The following is a 19,048-nucleotide window of genomic DNA, read 5'->3' as shown; positions in this document are numbered from 1 at the left end:
CCTCTGGCGAAGACATTTGGGAACCATGGCAACAGGCCCCTCCCCCAGAAGATCAGCGAGAACAGCCAGCCAAGACCAAGTTTACCCATCAATGAGAACAGCAGAACTCCAGCGCTAGGGGAATACTGCACATAGAATCCATGGCTTTTTTACCATGATTCTTTAGTCTTTCAAAGTTAATTTTTTTTTTTTAACGGTCTTTTTTTTTTTTTTAATTTTTCTTTTCCCCTTTTTCAACCAACATCTTATCAATCCCTTTTTTAAAAAACATTTTTATTTTTCATTTTTAGAGTTATATTCTGTCCCTTCACAGTAGTTACCCGTATTTTTGGCATATATATATATATAAGTTGTTCTCTCTTTAAAATTTTGAGATAGTTTTTTCTAAAGATCAAAATATACCCTAAATCTCTAGTGTATGGTTTTTTTCTACTCTCCTGCCTGATCACATTCTCTCCCTTTTTCTTTTTCTTTTTTTAAATCCTCTTCTTTCTTTTTTCAAACTTCTTATCAATTCCTTTTAGAAAATTTTTTATAATTTTCATCTTTACAGTCATATTCCATCCCTTCATCATATCAACACTTATTTTTGTACATATATAGGTTTTTCATTCTTTAAAATTTTGAGAGGCACTTTCTTCTAACAGACCAAAATACACCCAAAATCTGGTGTGTGGCACTGATCTATGTACCAGCCTGATCATATTTGATCATATTCTGTTTTTTTTGTTTTCTGTTTTTGTTTGTTTTTATCTTTCTCTTTTTCTTTCTTCTTTCTTTTTCTTTTTTCTCTCTTTCCCTTTCTTTTCCCCCTGCTTCAGGTCTTTTCTGATTTGTTTAGAGTATATTTTCTGGGGACGTTGTTACCCTGTTAGCATTTTGTTCTCTCATTAATCTGTTCTCTTCTGGACAAAATGACAAGATGGAAAAAAATCACCTCAACAAAAAGAACAAGAGGTAGTACCGACTGCCAGGGACCTACTCAATACGGACATTAGTACGATGTCAGATCTAGAGTTCAGAATCATCACTTTAAAGATACTACCTGGGCTTGAAAAAAGCATGGAAGTTATTAGAGAAACCCTTTCTGGAGAAGTAAAAGAACTAAAATCTAACCAAGTCAAAATCAAAAAGGCTATTAATGAGGTGTAATCCAAAATGGGGGCGCTAACTGCTAGGATAAATGAGGCAGAAGAGACAATCAGTGATATAGAAGACCAAATGATGGAAAATAAAAAAGCTGAGAAAAAGATAAACAACTACTGGATCACGAGGGCAGAATTCGAGAGATAAGCGATACCATAAGACGAAACAAAATTAGAATAATTGGGATCCCAGAAGAAGAAGAGAGAGAGGGGCTGAAGGTATATTGGAGCAAATTATAGCAGAGAACTTCCCTAATTTGGGGAAGGAAACAGGCATCAAAATCCAGGAGGCACAGAGAACCCCTTTCCAAATCAATAAAAATAGGTCAACACCCTGACATCTAATAGTAAAACTTACGAGTCTCAGAGACAAAGAGAAAATCCTAAAAGCAGCTCGGGACGAGAGATCTGCAACCTAAAATGGTAGAAACATTAGATTGGCAACAGACCTATCCACAGAGACCTGGCAGGCCAGAAAGGACTGGCATGATATATTCAGAGCACTAAATGAGAAAAATATGCAGCCAAGAATACTATATCCAGCTAGGCTGTCATTGAAAATAGAAGGAGAGATAAAAAGCTTCCAGGACAAACAAACAAACAAACAAACTAAAGGAATTTGCGAACACAAAACCAGCCATACAAGAAATATTGAAAGGAGTCCTCTAAGCAAAGAGAGAGCCTAAAAGCAACATAGACCAGAAAGGAACACAGACAATATACAGTAACAGTCACCTTACAGGCAATACAATGGCACTGAATTCCTATCTTTCAGTAGTTACCCTGAATGTAAATGGACTAATGCCCCAATCAAAAGACACAGGCTATCAGACTGGATAAAAAACAAGACCCATCAATATGCTGTCTGCAAGAGACTCAGTTTAGACCCAAAGATACCCCCAGATTGAAAGTGAAGGGGTGGAAAACCATTTACCATGCTAATGGACACCGAAAGAAAGCTGGGGTGGCAGTCCTTATATCAGACAAATTAGACTTTAAACCAAAGACTGTAATAAGAGATGAGGAAGGACATTATATCATACTTAAAGGGTCTATCCAACAAGATCTAACGATTGTAAATATCTATGCCCCTAACATGGGAGCAGCCAATTATATAAGCCAATTAATAACAAAAGCAAAGAAACACATCGACAACAATACAGTAATAGTGGGGGACTTTAACACCCCCCTCACTGAAATGGACAGATCATCTAAGCAAAAGATCAACAAGGAAATAAAGACTTTAAATGACACACTGGACCAAATGGACTTCACAGATATATTCAGAACATTCCATCCCAAAGCAACAGAATACACATTCTTCTCTAGTGCCCATGGAACATTCTCCAGAATAGATCACATCCTAGGTCACAAATCAGGTCTCAACCAGTACCAAAAGATTGGGATCATTCCCCGCATATTTTCAGACCACAATGCTTTGAAACTGGAACTCAATCACAAGAGGGAAGTCAGAAAGAACTCAAATACATGGAGGCTAAAGAGCATCCTACTAAAGAATGAATGGGTCAACCAGGAAATTAAAGAAGAATTAAAAAAATTCATGGAAACAAATGAAAATGAAAACACAACTGTTCAAAATCTTTGGGATGCAGCAAAGGCAGTCCTAAGAGGAAAGTATATAGCAATACAAGTCTTTCTCAAGAAACAAGAAAGGTCTCAAATACACAACCTAACCCTACACCTAAAGGAGCTGGAGAGAGAACAGCAAATAAAGCCTAAAGCCAGCAGGAGAAGAGAAATCATAAAGTTCAGAGCAGAAATCAATGAAATAGAAACCAAAAGAACAGTAGAACAGATCAACGAAACTAGGAGCTGGTTCTTTGAAAGAATTAAGATTGATAAACCCCTGGCCAGACTTATCAAAAAGAAAAGAGAAATGACCCAAATGAACAAAATCATGAATGAAAGAGGAAAGATCACAACCAACACCAAAGAAATACAAACTAGTATAAGAACATATTATTAACAACTCTATGCCAGCAAATTAGATAATCTGGAAGAAATGGATGCATTCCTAGAGATGTATCCACTACCAAACCTGAACCAGGAAGAAATAGAAAACCTGAACAGACCTATAACCACTAAGGAAATTGAAGCAGTCATCAAAAATCTCCCAAGAAACAAAAGCCCAGGGCCAGATGGCTTCCCAGGAGAATTCTACCAAACATTTAAAGAAGAATTAATACCTATTCTTCTGAAACTGTTCCAAAAAATAGAAATGGAAGGAAAACTTCCAAACTCATTTTATGAGGCCACCATTACTTTGATCCCAAAACCAGACAAAGACCCCATCAAAAAGGAGAGTTACAGACCAATATCCTTGATGAACATGGATGCAAAAATTCTCACCAAAATACTAGCCAATAGGATCCAACAGTACATTAAAAGGATTATTCACCACGACCAAGTGGGATTTATCCCTGGGCTGCAAGGTTGGTTCAACATCCGCAAATCAATCAACGTGATACAATACATTTAATGAAAGAAAGAACAAGAACCATATGATCCTCTCAATAGATGCAGAAAAAGCATTTGACAAGGTACAGCATCCTTTCTTGATCAAAACTCTTCAGAGTATAGGGATAGAGGGTACATACCTCAATATCATAAAAGCCATCTATGAAAAACCTACAGCAAATATCATTCTCAATGGGGAAAAACTGAGAGCTTTCCCTCTAAGGTCAGGAACATGGCAGGGATGTCCACTATCACCACTGCTATTCAACATAGTATTAGTAGTCCTACCCACAGCAATCAGACAACAAAAAGAAATAAAAGGCATCCAAATCAGCAAAGAAGTCAAACTCTCACTCTTTGCAGATGATATGATACTTTATGTGGAAAACCCAAAAGACTCCACCCCAAAACTGCTAGAACTCATACAGGAATTCAGTAAAGTGGCAGGATATAAAATCAATCCACAGAAATCAGTGGCATTCCTATACACCAACAACAAGACAAAAGAAAGAGAAATTAAGGAGTCGATCCCATTTACAATTGCACCCAAAACCATCAGATACCTAGGAATAAATCTAACCAAAGAGGCAAAGGATCTGTACTCAGAAAACTATTAAATGCTCATGAAGGAAATTGAGGAAGACACAAAGAAATGGAAAAACGTTCCATGCTCATGGATTGGAAGAACAAATATGGTGAAGATGTCAATGCTACCTAGAGCAATCTACACATTCAGTGCAATCCCTATCAAAATACCATCCACTTTTTTCAAAGAAATGGAACAAATAATCCTAAAATTTGTGTGGAACCAGAAAAGACCCCGAATAGCCAGAGGAATGTTGAAAAAGAAAAGCAAAGCTGGTGGCATCACAATTCCGGACTTCCAGCTCTATTACAAAGCTGTCATCATCAAGACAGTATGGTACTGGCACAAAAACAGACACATAGATCAATGGAACAGAATACAGAGCCCAGAAATGGACCCTCAACTCTATGGTCAACTAATGTTTGACAAAGCAGGAAAGAATGTCCAATGGAAAAAAGACAGACTTCAACAAATGGTGTTGGGAAAATTGGACAGCCACATGCAGAAGAATGAAACTGGACCATTTCCTTACACCACATACAAAAACAGACTCAAAATGGTTGAAAGACCTCAATGTGAGACAAGAGTCCATCAAAATCCTAAAGGAGAACACAGGCAGCAACCTCTTCGACCTCAGCCGCAGCAACTTCTTCCTAGAAACATCACCAGAGGCAATGGAAGCAAGGGCAAAAATGAACTATTGGGACTTCATCAAGATAAAAAGCTTTTGCACAGCAAAAGAAACAGTCAACAAAACCAAAAGACAACTGACAGAATGGGAGAAGATATTTGCAAATGACATATCAGATAAAGGGCTAGTATCCAAAATCTGTAAAGAACTTATCAAACTCAACACCCAAAGAACAAATGATCCAATCAAGAAATGGGCAGAAGACATGAACAGACATTTTTCCAAAGAAGACATCCAAATGGCCAACAGACACATGAAAAAGTGCTCAACATTGCTTGGCATCAGGGAAATTCAGATCAAAACCTCAATGAGATACCACCTCACACCAGTCAGAATGGCTAAAATTAACAAGTCAGGAAATGACAGATGTTGGCGGGGATGTGGAGAAAGGGGAGCCCTCCTATACTGTTGGTGGGAATGCAAGCTGGTGCAGCCACTCTGGAAAACAGTATGGAGGTTCCTCAAAAAGTTGAAAATAGAGCTACCATACAACCCAGAAATTGCACTACTGGGTATTTACCCCAAAGATACAAATGTAGGGATCCAAAGGGGTACGTGCACCCCAATGTTTATAGCAGCAATGTCCACAATAGCCAAACTGTGGAAAGAGCCAAGGTGTCCATCAACAGATGAGTGGATAAAGAAGATGTGGTATACACACACACACACACACACACACACACAATGGAATATTATGCAGCCATCAAAAGGAATGAGATCTTGCCATTTGTAATGACGTGGATGGAACTGGAGGGTATTATGCTGAGCAAAATAAGTCAAACAGAGAAAGACATGTATCATATGACCTCACTGATATGAGGAATTCTTAATCTCAGGAAAGAAACTGAGGGTTGCTGGAGTGGGGGATGGGGTGGGAGGGATGGGGGGACTGGGTGATGGACACTGGGGAGGGTATGTGCTCTGGTGAGCACTGTGAATTGTGCAAGACTGTTGAATCTCAGATCTGCACCTCTGAAACAAATAATGCAATATATGTTAAGCAAAAAAAAAAGATAGGAGGGGAAGAATGAAGGTGGTAAATCAGAGGGAGAGACGAACCATGAGAGACGATGGACTCTGAAAAACAAACTGAGAGTTCTAGAGGGGAGGGGGGTGGGAGGATGGGTTAGCCTGGTGATGGGTATTAAAGAGGGTGTGTACTGCATGGAGCCCTGAGTGTTATGCACAAACAATGAATCATTGAACACTACATGTAAAACTAATGATGTAATGTATGGTGATTAACATAACAATAAAAATTTTAAAAACAAAAAAAGATGCTCAACATCACTCATCATCAGGGAAATGCAAATCAAAACTACAAGGAGATACTACCTCGCACCTGTCAGAGTGACTAAAATCAAAAACACAAGAAACAACAGTATTGGTGAGTTTGTGGAGAAAAAGGAACCCTCGTGCACTGTTGCTGGTAATGTAAACTGGTGCAATCACTATGGAAATCAGTAAGGAGGTTCCTCAAAAAAATTAAAAAAGGACTACCCTATGATCCAGTAATCCTGTACTGGGTATTTACCCAAAGAATACGGAACACTAATTTGAAAAGCTACATGCACTCCTATAGTTTATAGCAGCATTATTTACAATAGCCAAATTATGGAAGCAGCCCAAGTGTCCATTGCTAGATGGATGGCTAAAGAGCTGTGTGCACACACACACACACACACAGAGACGCACACAATGGAATATTATTCAATCATAAAAAAATCTTGCCATTTGCAGCAACATGGATGAAGCTAGAGAGTTATAATACTAAGCAAAATGAGTAAGAGAAAGACAAATACCATACCATATGATTTCAGTCATGTGGAATTTAAGAAACAAAACACATGAACAAAGGGGGAAAAAATAAACCAAGAAACTCTTAACTATAGAGAACAAACAGAGGGTCATCAGAGGGGAGGTTATGGGGGGACAGGAAAAGTAGGTGATGGGGATTACGAGTACACTTATGATGAGTACTGTATAGAATTGTTGAATCACTGTATTGTACACCTGAAACTAATATAACTAAGTTTATATTGGAATTAAAATTAAAATACTTAATAAAAAAGAAATCTCTAGTTAAAGGGTAAAATCCCTATGGTAATAGTATGAGGATTTAAGTAGATTTTTTAACTTTTCTGTATTCACAAAATTAAAATCAAGGATAAAAGAATATGAAGTTATTAGAAAGGTAGAAAAGTTGATTTAAAAAAAATTCTTACTGAGATTAAGTGATTATTCCATATCCGTACTTCCCATATGCTAGGTAAAGTAGCCACTTAATGATTTCTTCATAGATGTTACCAGTCTTCTCCCAAAATCAGAATAAATTTGGAATATATATATCAAACCGTTGCCTAAAAATAATTTAATTGATGTGTGTGCACGCATGTGTCTGTATGGACTTTAGAGGAAGAGAGAAACATGTTTTGGTCAATTAGCATAGTATTAAACAACTACATTTATAGGACATAGCTTTCTTAGAAAGTGTATAGAATATTTCTCATTAATTATAAGCAATTCTAAAGTTTTAGAAGTAATAAAACTCTTGGGTACATGTGAGTATGTGTATCTTTAGTTTTTCTTAAATTATTGTGGCCTTATCTGATCCCACAGTATTTCTTCTACTTGCATTTATTGTTTCTTTCCCCTTTAGAATTTCTTATTCCTAAGTTCTCCCACTTAAATGTAAGCATTGTCTGCATCAAAGGACCATATTTTTTTTTATCTCTGTCCATAAGTAGAACTTATTTTACTGATAAAGTTCATATCTTAGTTTGGCTAATTAAAAATAGAACTTTATGCCATTTTATTGTTAGGTCTTTATTTATAATAAAAAATAGAATTATGAAAAAGCCTTTTGAGGAGATTTTCTAGATTAATATCTAGCACTTGAACTTTTGCTGTGGACCAGTTACTATTCTAATCACTTTACTTGTGTTATTTGACCAAGCCAGACAGGCACCCCTTTACTTGTGTTATCTCATTTAATCTTCACAACAGCCTTATGGAGTAAGTACTATTATTAGTCTTATTTCACAGATGAGAAAACAGACAAAAGCAAGGGTCACACATATTTTTAATTTAAATTTAACATATAGTAGTACATCATTAGTTTTTGATGTAGTATTCAGTGATTCATTAGTTGCAGATAACACCCAGTGCTCATCACATCACAAAGGGTCATACATTTAATAAAATAGTAGGAGCAGGAATCTACTCTAGGTAGTCTAACTTCTGACTTTATACTGGTAACTGTTGCTATAATGTTTCAAAACAAGACAAAACAGTGTGTTGTGGGGCACCTGGGTGGCTCAGTCAGTTAAGCAACTGCCTTCAGCTCAGGTCATGATCTCAGGTTCTGGGATCGAGCCCCACCTTGGGCTCCCTGCTCAGTGGGGAGCCTGCTTCTCCCTCTTCCTCTGCCCCTCCTGCTGCTTGTACTTTCTCTCAAATGAATAAATAAAATCTTTAAAAAAAAACAACAATGTATTGTTAATTGGCTCTTTACAAATATGTCCACCAAATATAGATATAATTTCACATACAATATCCAGTAAATTGAAAGGAATTTATCATAAATATTTGTCATCACTCTCTAGAGCAACTTTTTATTCTTTCCTTATTATAAATGTTAACTGTTATCTCTTGTGAAGTAGTTATTCTCAACTTCAAATACTTTCTGCTTACATATCCTTCATTTTACTTACATACTTAACGGGTTCTTCTGAATAAAACTACACCATATGTAAAAGTAAATATAATTATAATAATAGGAAATCTCACTCTTCTTGTTTAATTTCCTTCTTTCCTGTGCCTTTTCTATAAGCTAGTTTGTTTTTAATTATTTTTTTTTACTGAAGTATAGCACAAATGCATTAAAACTATATAAATCGTAAGACTGTTGAATTACAGACCTGTACCTCTGAAACAAATAATACGTTATATGTTAAAAAAAAAAAAAAAGAAGAAGAAGATAGCAGGAAGAGAAGAATGAAGAGGGGGGAATCGGAGGGGAGACGAACCATGAGAGACTATGGACTCTGAGAAACAAACTGAGGGTTCTAGAGGGGAGGGGGATAGGGGGATGGGTTAGCCTGGTGATGGGTATTAAAGAGGGCACGTACTGCATGGAGCCCTGGGTGTTACACGCAAACAATAAATCATGGAATACTACATCAAAAACTAATGATGTGATGTATGGTGATTAACATAACATAATAATAAGAAAAGTATATAAGTTGTAATCATAAAGTTCAGTGAATTACCACAAAGTTAATACCTATATAACCACTATGCTGGTTACGAAATAGAACATTTACCAGAAATATGACATTGCCACTTCCCATTAACCTTCTCACCTCCCCAAAGGCAGCAACTGTCCTGACATCTAACATTATTTTTCAGTTTGAACTGTTCTTGAATTTTATATAAATGTACTCAATAGATACTCTTTTATGTCTAGTTTCTTTCACTCATGTTTGTAAGATTTCATCCATATTGTAAGTAACATGTTTATTTCCATTACTGTATAGTATTCCATTATACAAATATACTGCAATATATTCTACTTTTGGACATTTGGTTTGTTAACACTTGGGGGATATTTGCAAATACTAATCACTAGCAATGTGTGAGATTTCCTGTTACTACAGCTCCTTACCCTCCCTTGGTATCATCATTGGTATCATCAGCCTCTATAGTTTTAGCCAATCTCTTGTATAGTCATATTTCCATGAGATTTTATTTTGCATTTTCTGGATGACAAATAATAATGACTACATTTTTATGTTTATTGGCCATTTGGATATGATCTTGTGAAGTATGTCTATTCCAGTTGATCTCTGGCCTGTTTTTGATTTTTTGTTTTCTTGATGATTTGTAGGAGTTGTTTATATACTCTGGATAAAGCCTTTTTTTGGTAAATTCTTTTTTTCTTTAAAATCTTACATAGGTGGAATGAATGGCTAAATTATGATATATACATTCCTGATCTTCCTCGTGCTGCTCGACTTTGCCTTTCCATTTGTTCTGTTAAAGGCCGAAAGGGTGCTAAAGAGGTGAAGTATTTCAGAAGGAATAATTATATTTACTTCTAAAAAACCCCTAATTATACTGCTGATTTGAATTTTTATCAAGAAATGGATTTTTTCTTTATCTAAAAAAATTAGTCAAATATTTTTAAATTTTTAATAAATAAATGTGTCATAGAAGAATACCTCAGGAGAGCTTCCTGAGTTTATTTACAATGAGTATCTCCTGAGTTTGCATTGACACAATTTTTTAAACATGCAGAGTGACTACCCACAAATATCTGTTAGGTGACTACATGCCAATATCTGCCTGGCTTGCTTTGGTTCATATTTCCTATTTATAATTAAAGACAAATTCATGTAATTTCAGATAGGAAAACAGAAAGTGCTTGTATCTTAAAAAAAAAAATTGATGTGGCTTATTATAGATAATCATTGTAGTGACAGTTATTGAATTCTTTCTGGGGAAGAAAAGTGTTTTGAAATGCATTTTGTAATTTAATCCACAGAGTAGTGAATATTTTTCTGTTCGTTTTTGAAGGAACACTGTCCATTGGCCTGGGGAAATATAAACTTGTTTGATTACACAGATACTCTAGTATCTGGAAAAATGGCTCTGAATCTTTGGCCAGTACCTCATGGATTAGAAGATTTGCTGAACCCTATTGGTGTTACTGGGTCAAATCCAAATAAAGTAAGCTTTTTATTATCATAAATTAGAATTTTTTCCTTTTTTTATGACAGTTAAACACAATATATATGATAACTTTTATTCTATCTCTTAGGAAACCCCATGCTTAGAGTTGGAGTTTGACTGGTTCAGCAGTGTGGTAAAGTTCCCAGATATGTCAGTGATTGAAGAGCATGCCAACTGGTCGGTGTCTCGGGAAGCAGGATTTAGTTATTCCCATGCAGGACTGGTAAGGCAGATCACTGAGTTTTCTTAAGTATCAGTCATAATCGGTGGATTTGGGTTTATCCTCTTTGTTTGAAGAAGGGTTCATGTGTTTTAGTTACACTGGCATAGCTCCTATGGGCTCTGGACAGAGTTGCGATAGAATCACATTCTCCATATGCTAATATTGTTACTGCAGTTCTGCCTCTTCTTAGTTTATTCAGAGCCCTAGCCTGCCTTCATTTAACAAATGTTTATTGAATGTCAGCTATGTTTGTATTTATTGTATGAGAGGTACTGGGTAATAAAGTTGTGACCTAAAGAGACCTCCATTGCGTATATAGTCTAATGTGAAAATAGACATTAAAGTGGTAAAAGAAATGTAAGATTATAAATCACAGTAGGTGCTAGGATGGAAAAACCAGTAGTGTGCCAAGAATGATTACAGACGGTTGGGGTGAAAAGCTGATATATACTGGGTTAAAGAAAGAACTTTTTAATTCTCTGAGATAGTAACCTTAAAGTTGAAACGAAAGTATGAGTATGTTGTTAGTTGAGCTTGGAAGTAGAGGAGAGCTTTGTTACCACCATACTCCAAATCCCCTAGAAAAGATTACATATAAAATGGGAGTTTAAATATGGATCAAGTTGTCTGATCTTGGCCATTACTTTGGACCCACAGTATAACTGGGTTCGAGGACAATTAACTCTCTTATTTCTCAAGGGCAATGGCGTCAGTGCTAAGAGAAGAAGGTATTTTTGTTCTTTGTTGTCTCTTTCCCTAGTTTCCAATTTATCACTTTTTCTTTGGCTTGGTGATACATTATAGCTAGACCAACCAATGAGTATGGGGCCAGGAGGTCTGAAATATGCCTCCCTGGGGCAGCTGGAATCCTGCACTGAGGAACTTTATTAGTTTATAGCTGTGTTCTCAGTAAGGAGTTTACAGATCAAATCCCTTTTGTAAACTGATTAGTAATAATCATAACCTTGCTGCCAGTATACTTTCAGAGATATGTAGCAGGTATTTGGATAAGTATGAACTAATTTAAAATCATTACTTTAAGACTCATTTATCTCCTGTTTTTATTCATACATTCACTTTACCATCAGAGTCCGTCTCAATTAGCTTTGAATTTCTTTTTTAAGCAGTTCTAACTCTTTGTAAGGATTGATATTTTATGACTTTTTTTCTTAGAATTTTTTCTTTAAAGAAAAAAAATTATTTATTTTTATAAACTTTTATAAATCTAAGATACAAACAATATAAAAGGTCCTAGGAGGTAGAGGGGACAAAATTACACCACTTGAGAATCATTACTCCAGACTCTAATGATGATAGTCAAATTGATCGTATAGGGAAAACATCAAATAATATCTTAGATGAATTTTCTCAAACTCAAGATATAATGAATGAACAATGTATTTCCAAGGACAAAAAGGAATATGGTATTCACATTCAGTTAGTCATTCAACAGGAATAACTTCATCACACATTTTTTGATGAGAACTTGGACCATACCTCATCTTTCTTTCCAGTTTTAATGCTGCTCTTACACCAAAATTTACTTGATATATTTTTTGAGTGGATAAACATCACAGGCAGGTGTGTATGAAAAGATGAGTGGAAGGAAAAAGGTGATGTAGAAATACAAAATTGCTTGGATTACTATAAAAGTTCTCAAAAGTATTACATTTTGACAGTTCAGGTACAAGAAGAAAAACCAGGAGTAATGATAAGCTAGAACTTATTAGATATGCATTTGAAGTCAGGAATCAGTATCTATAAGATGTGTATGTTCCAGGCTCATGCATGGCAGTTGATGAGCAAGCAGTTAATGGCATTCAAAGGATGTTGCCCATTTTGGATTATGAATTTGGTTCTGCTGTGTTTAAATTCTTTTTTTTTTTTTTTAAGATTTTATTTATTTATTTGACAGAGAGAGATAGCGAGAGCAGGGATACAAGCAGGGGGAGTGGGAGAGGGAGAAGCAGGCTTCCTGCCGAGCAGGGAGCCCAATGTGGGACTTGATCCCAGGAACCTGGGATCATGACCTGAGCCGAAGGCAGACGCTTAACGACTGAGCCACCCAGGCGCCCGTGTTTAAATTCTTAATAAGGGGGCGCCTGGATGGCTCAGTTGGTTAAGCGACTGCCTTCGGCTCAGGTCATGATCCTGGAGTCCCTGGATCGAGTCCTGCATCGGGCTCCCTGCTCGGCAGGGAGCCTGCTCTTCCCTCTGACTCTCCCCCCTCTCATGTGCTCTCTGTCTCTTTCATTCTCTCTGTCTCAAATAAATAAATAAAATCTTTAAATAAATAAATAAATAAATAAATTCTTAATAAGATGTCTAATAAAGTTGTTTTTCACAATTGTTTTTCACAAAATTTTTTCACATTTATTTTGTGTTAAAAATGAAAACAACTAAAAATAAGCCAATAATATTAAGAGTCACTTGGACCAAGATGATAAATAATAATGACTGCTTTTCCTGGTGAATCAAGGGTTAAGTATTTGTTATCTCTTACCTGGAGTATTACAATAGCCTCCTAAATGGTCTTCCTCAGTCTACAAAACAGCTAGAATAATCTTTGTAAAACATAAATCAAATCATCCCTTAAATAGCTTTCACTAAAAATAAAATCCAAACCTTTTACCCTGACTTGCAAATTTTACGTGCTCTGACCTCCCATCACTGCTCCCCTCATCCACTGGGCTTCAGGCTCACAGGTCTTCTTCCTGTTCCGCCCTCACTCCAAACTCATTCTCTCCTTGGGTCACTTTCACTGTTTCCTCCATCTGCAGTGGTCTTTTTCCTGATCTTAGTGTGGGTGGTTCTGTCTTGTCATTTGGATCACTGATTAAATATTCCCTTCTCAGAGGCCATTTCCAAACACCCAGTGTAAAGTATAGCCACTCAGTCATTCTCCATTACATCACCCAAAGTATTTGTATCAACTTGCCAATTTTTTTATTTGTTCATTTAATTTTTCACTATAATGGGGACCCTGTTAGTGCAGGTTCTTTTACTATTTAAGACCCCCAGCAGTAGGAACAAAACAAGGCACACGCTATGTGTTTTAATAAATATTTGTTGATGGACATGTGCCAATAATATTTATTTATATTATTGGATAAATTAATATTTAAATGTTAATAAAATGTTTAAAAATATTAATAAAAACCAAGTGGCATGGATACCTGCTTTCATTTTTAGCCATTGGGAATATGTGTAACCCATTCCAAGGGATGTATACTTGTTTTCATAATATATTAATATACATTGATAATTACTCATTATGCAGTTAATATGTCTGTATTTAAAGGGAATAAATATGTTACTTGGAATCTTGGAATTATACCAAAGGTTATGGTATTTTCATTTTAGTTTCCAAACATTTAATGTCCAGTGTTTTAACGGGGGTATTTCTTTTCCTTTTTTCTCTTACTTTTACTTTTTAAGTTTGAAAGCCTTGCAGTGATTATAAGGATGTATTCGAGCAAAGATTATGAAAGAATTTACATTTTTATTTTATTATTTTACTATTTCATATTATTCCAGAAACATGAGCAGATTAGTTAATAGAATACTAGGTAGGGGCCTCATCAGGAAGAGAAATCAGTTACTCACTTCTACCCCCAAGTATCCCAGTCGGGTCTTATCCCTGACTCACTTTGGTAGTTACTGTTCTATGGCTGGTGGTAATGTTAACTAAGATACTGGATTTGTTCTGCAAATACTGCCTTAAGTTGATTCTCCCCTATCCCTGAAAATAAAGGCTTATGATGAGAATAAACTGTTTCACAACAGTTAATAAGCAATATAGAGTTGTTGGCCATTGTCTTTTTTTATAGATCACTCATGAATCCAGGAAAAAATATGGCAAAGGAAATCATATAAGATATTACTTTATTTTGCAGAGTAACAGACTAGCTAGAGACAATGAATTAAGAGAAAATGATAAAGAACAGCTCCGAGCAATTTGTACCCGAGATCCTCTATCTGAAATCACTGAGCAAGAGAAAGATTTTCTGTGGAGCCACAGGTAAATATTAAGATGGAGATTCCCTGTTTCTTCTGTTACAGAAGGAACAACGGATCTTGGCTTATCTTGCAGGTTCTACCATACTATTAAAGTACATAAAGCATAATTTACGTGACTTTTTATTATAAACATTATTCTTTTTTAAACTGTGGATAAAGATCAGTATTTCTAGAAAATCATGCTGCATTGGTGCTAACCTTCCACCTTCAAGCCTTGAAGGCTTTTTTAAAATTCTAAATCCCTGATAGGACTTTTTTTAATATTTTATTTTGGGGGCTTTTTAAAATGAAATTCAAGATCTGAAAAAAAAAAAAGTACCCTACAGCTTTAGATCAATTTAGTTGTGATGTAGTTGGTCTAGATATTTCAATTTTTAGGCGTTCCTTCCATTTTTTTCTTAACTCTTCCTCAAAGTGATAGTGCAGTGCTTTATTTTCACTTACGAAGAAATTACCCCACTACTTGGGAATTATATACTGATTTATTTAAATAAAGCAGTTGCAGTGCATTTCTACAGAAAGTCCATTGAAACATAAATTTTGTCCAGTGACTACAGTAGAAGTGGCGACTCTTCTCATGGTTTCTATGGGGTAAGTAGGTACATAAAAGGAGCTCTACAGTGTTATGAAATAAGTTCATAACTTGTTCAAAGTATCTGTCTTCCATTTGGATTTTTCTTTTGTCTTTCTTGACATTATAACTAAGTGTATATGTGCATAAATATGCAACTATAGTGTTAAATGCTGATTTCTTTTGATTTTAAAGAAGGCTAGTAATGGTAAGTTTTGGAAGTGTTTGGAAAGATTACATAGTTGAAAATTTAGATATCTAGGCCTTTTGAATAACATGCAAAAATGTTTTTTGTTTTGTTTTGTCTTTTCCATACAGACACTATTGTGTAACTATCCCTGAAATTCTACCCAAACTGCTTCTGTCCGTTAAATGGAATTCTAGAGATGAAGTAGCGCAGGTAAATGCATGTTTGAGATTACAGAATAACTGTTGTATACAATTGGTGTGTAGCTCAAATTGTTTTCTCTCAGAAAGTCTGCATAAGAGGTGAAAGAGACTATGTTTTATATTAGTAATGATAATATAGTGGAGAAAAATATCATTCACAACACTTCCACTGAAAAATTAATTAGAATTGAACATTTTAAACACCAAATTCATAAGGAGAGCTCTTAACTAATTTTAAAATAATAAATTAAGACAATGTCTTAGAGAATTCACTCACAATTGCCTTTCCTTTTTAAATATGATTTGTCTTTCGCATAACAGATGTACTGCTTAGTAAAAGACTGGCCTCCAATCAAACCTGAACAGGCTATGGAGCTTCTGGACTGTAATTACCCAGATCCTATGGTTCGAGGTTTTGCTGTTCGGTGCTTGGAAAAATACTTAACAGATGACAAGCTTTCTCAGTACCTAATTCAGCTAGTACAGGTAAAATAATGTAAAATAGAAAAATAATGTTCTATTCTAAATCCATGCAACTTTATCCAAACTGTGGATCTTTATCTACACTGGTTTTATGCCTTTTTTAAAATCAGTTTTATTACCAGTAGTACCTACTTACTTTCTAAAAAATTTTCTTTAAATCCAACCATACAAAAATTGACCCTGATTGATGCAACATTGTTTTTATCTTTGTGTTTAATCACATAGGTCCTAAAATATGAACAGTATTTGGATAACCTGCTTGTGAGATTTTTACTCAAGAAAGCATTGACTAATCAAAGGATTGGGCACTTTTTCTTTTGGCATTTAAAGTAAGTCACATTATTTTCCCAGTAAATTCTTTAGATATATATTACTTGCTTTCTTAACAGATCTATAAATATTATATACTGTTGTTTTTGTTTGAAAGAGTTTGCCATAATGAAAGTATATTGTACCAGTGGTAAGCTTCCCTTCAACTTTTTCTCTTTAATATTAAATAAGCAGTAAAATTCAAAGCTGAATTTTATACAGAAATGAGAGCTGAAATATTTTTAAAGACTTTGATTTTACTTTAAGCAAAGCAAAATATGCTAGATTAATATTGGTTAATATTGCAGTTGGTTTCACTTATATGTGGATTAAAATACCCAGAATAAAGGGGAAGAAAAAAATCCTGCCTTGGAATTCAGAACAATAATGACAAAAATCTCAAGTTTCAGAAAACAAGCTAATTAAGAATTAAAAGTATTTGGGCACCTGGGTGGCTCAGTTGGTTAAGCAACTGCCTTCAGCTCAGGTCATGATCCCTGAGTCCCGCATCGGGCTCCCTGCTCAGCGGGGAGTCTGCTTCTCCCTCACCCTCCCCCCTTTCCCCTCTTTTGCTCTCTCTTTCTCTCTCAAATAAATAAATAAAAGAATTAAAAGTATTTTGTAGAATATGATCTATCTAATACTCAAAGTGAGATCATAAGCCATACACTGTTTCCTAAATTTAGAAAGATTTATAATTAATTTGACTTTTTTAATAATTAACTTGATTTTTTAAATGTTAAAATGAATCAAAATGGAATCTCGAAGCTAGGTTTAAAATAACATAAATTCAAAGACAATATAGAAAAGGGACATGTATGCCACAAGAGTCAAATAGTACTCACTCGCTCTTCACTCCCTCCCTATTCATTTTATTACTTTTGTCCTGAATTTACTTGTTTCATGTTTATATATCTTTCCTTTTAAGTTCTTATTTAAATTCCAGTTAGTTAACATGCAGTATAATATTAGTATTACATATTAGTATTACAATATGTACGATATAATGATTAAACACTTCCATACAACACCCAGTGCTCATCATTAAAGCAAGTGAACGCCTTAATCCCCATCACCTATTTCACCCAGCCCCCAACCACCTCCCCTCCAGTAACCATCATTTTGTTCTCTATAGTTAATATATCTTGTGCTAAGATTAGTAAATGAAAAGTAGTTGAAATAGGCCTATAGGCTAGTTTATTAAATTTACACTTCCAGGAACTATCTTAAATTCTTGATTATTTTGCTTCCAAATGATAGATTTTAAATCATTTTATTGTTAGTATGATTATAACATTAGAAAAAAAGACTATATACGTATACTTATTTAAGACCATATATGTAATGCAGTGTGTGCGTGCGTGTGTGTATGTGGGTCTTTTTTTTTTTTTTTTTTTTTTTTTAATCTTATGCTGCTCTTTTAGGTCTGAGATGCACAATAAAACTGTTAGTCAGAGGTTTGGCCTTCTTTTGGAGTCCTATTGTCGTGCATGTGGGATGTATTTGAAGCACCTAAACAGGCAAGTTGAGGCTATGGAAAAGCTCATTAACTTAACTGACATTCTCAAACAAGAGAAGAAGGATGAAACACAAAAGGTACGTGAATCTTTAGTTTGTTTTTGAAACCCTTCATTGCGGTGGGGCAGGGTAATTTGAGAGCCCGGTGTAGACGCAGATTGTGGGCATTAGAATCAAGCATATCAGGATTTGGATCCAAGTGCCACCGCCTCTCAACTGTGTAATGTTAGACACATTATTTAGTCTTTGAGATCCATTTTCCTCCTTTATAAATGGCAGTGATACTTTCTACATAGTGTAGTTGTGAGAATTAAATTACATGAGATGCACTGAAGTACACATATCACAGTCCCCAGAACGCAGGCGGTGCCCAGTAAATATTAGTCCTTTCTTCTTTCCCTTCCTTCTCTTTACACAACCCTGACTTTTAAAATTATTTTTCCTTATTTTGTGTCATTATCTTTCAGTAATGACCCTGAAAATAAGTGTAAAGAAATTAATTTGTACATTTCTAAGTTTAAAATGGACTCTCAGTCATGCGGTGAACATTATCACACACTGGTGATCTGTAATCTAGCCTAGTGTAACTGAGGAATATGTTTTCATGACCTCTTCCTCCTCTCTGTCCTTTTTTCAATCTACCACATCCTGTAGTAAAAAGTGAGATCATTCCTCACCTCTAATGAAATGGGAAAAAAAAAATCCCAATATATTAGTCCCCAAGCACAAAGAATGTAAATTAGCAGTACTGAATGAATTTTTCCAACATCTTCATTGATACTGCATGAAAAAAATTTTAAAGGAAGTTACTGTATTAATCTAAGTGTCATAGAGTGAGTAACTGAGTTGATTTTATTGAACTTGGGGAATATAAGTTCAAATAATGATATTAGAAAACAAT

At 35.2% G+C, this 19,048-nt stretch overlaps 1 protein-coding gene across 1 annotated transcript in view; it reads left to right on the top strand.

Annotated features, from left to right (window-relative positions):
* The window catches only part of PIK3CA (phosphatidylinositol-4,5-bisphosphate 3-kinase catalytic subunit alpha), an 87,712-nt gene that overhangs the window by 56,491 nt on the left and 12,173 nt on the right, over positions 1–19,048 (top strand). Inside the window, exons 7-14 of the mRNA XM_045903352.3 lie at positions 9,858–9,963; positions 10,478–10,630; positions 10,722–10,856; positions 14,753–14,877; positions 15,766–15,847; positions 16,159–16,323; positions 16,546–16,649; positions 18,054–18,225. Coding sequence (XP_045759308.1) covers positions 9,858–9,963; positions 10,478–10,630; positions 10,722–10,856; positions 14,753–14,877; positions 15,766–15,847; positions 16,159–16,323; positions 16,546–16,649; positions 18,054–18,225 — 1,042 coding nt within the window. The remainder of the gene's footprint in view (positions 1–9,857; positions 9,964–10,477; positions 10,631–10,721; positions 10,857–14,752; positions 14,878–15,765; positions 15,848–16,158; positions 16,324–16,545; positions 16,650–18,053; positions 18,226–19,048) is intronic.

This window comes from Mirounga angustirostris, unplaced genomic scaffold (genome assembly GCF_029215605.1).
Source record: "Mirounga angustirostris isolate CCGP_5_RB_7025 unplaced genomic scaffold, mMirAng1.0.hap1 SCAF_1, whole genome shotgun sequence".
Classification (NCBI taxonomy): Eukaryota; Metazoa; Chordata; class Mammalia; order Carnivora; family Phocidae; genus Mirounga; species Mirounga angustirostris.
The sequence above is the reverse complement of the archived record's forward strand: the minus strand, read 5'-3'. Positions and strand labels throughout refer to the sequence as shown.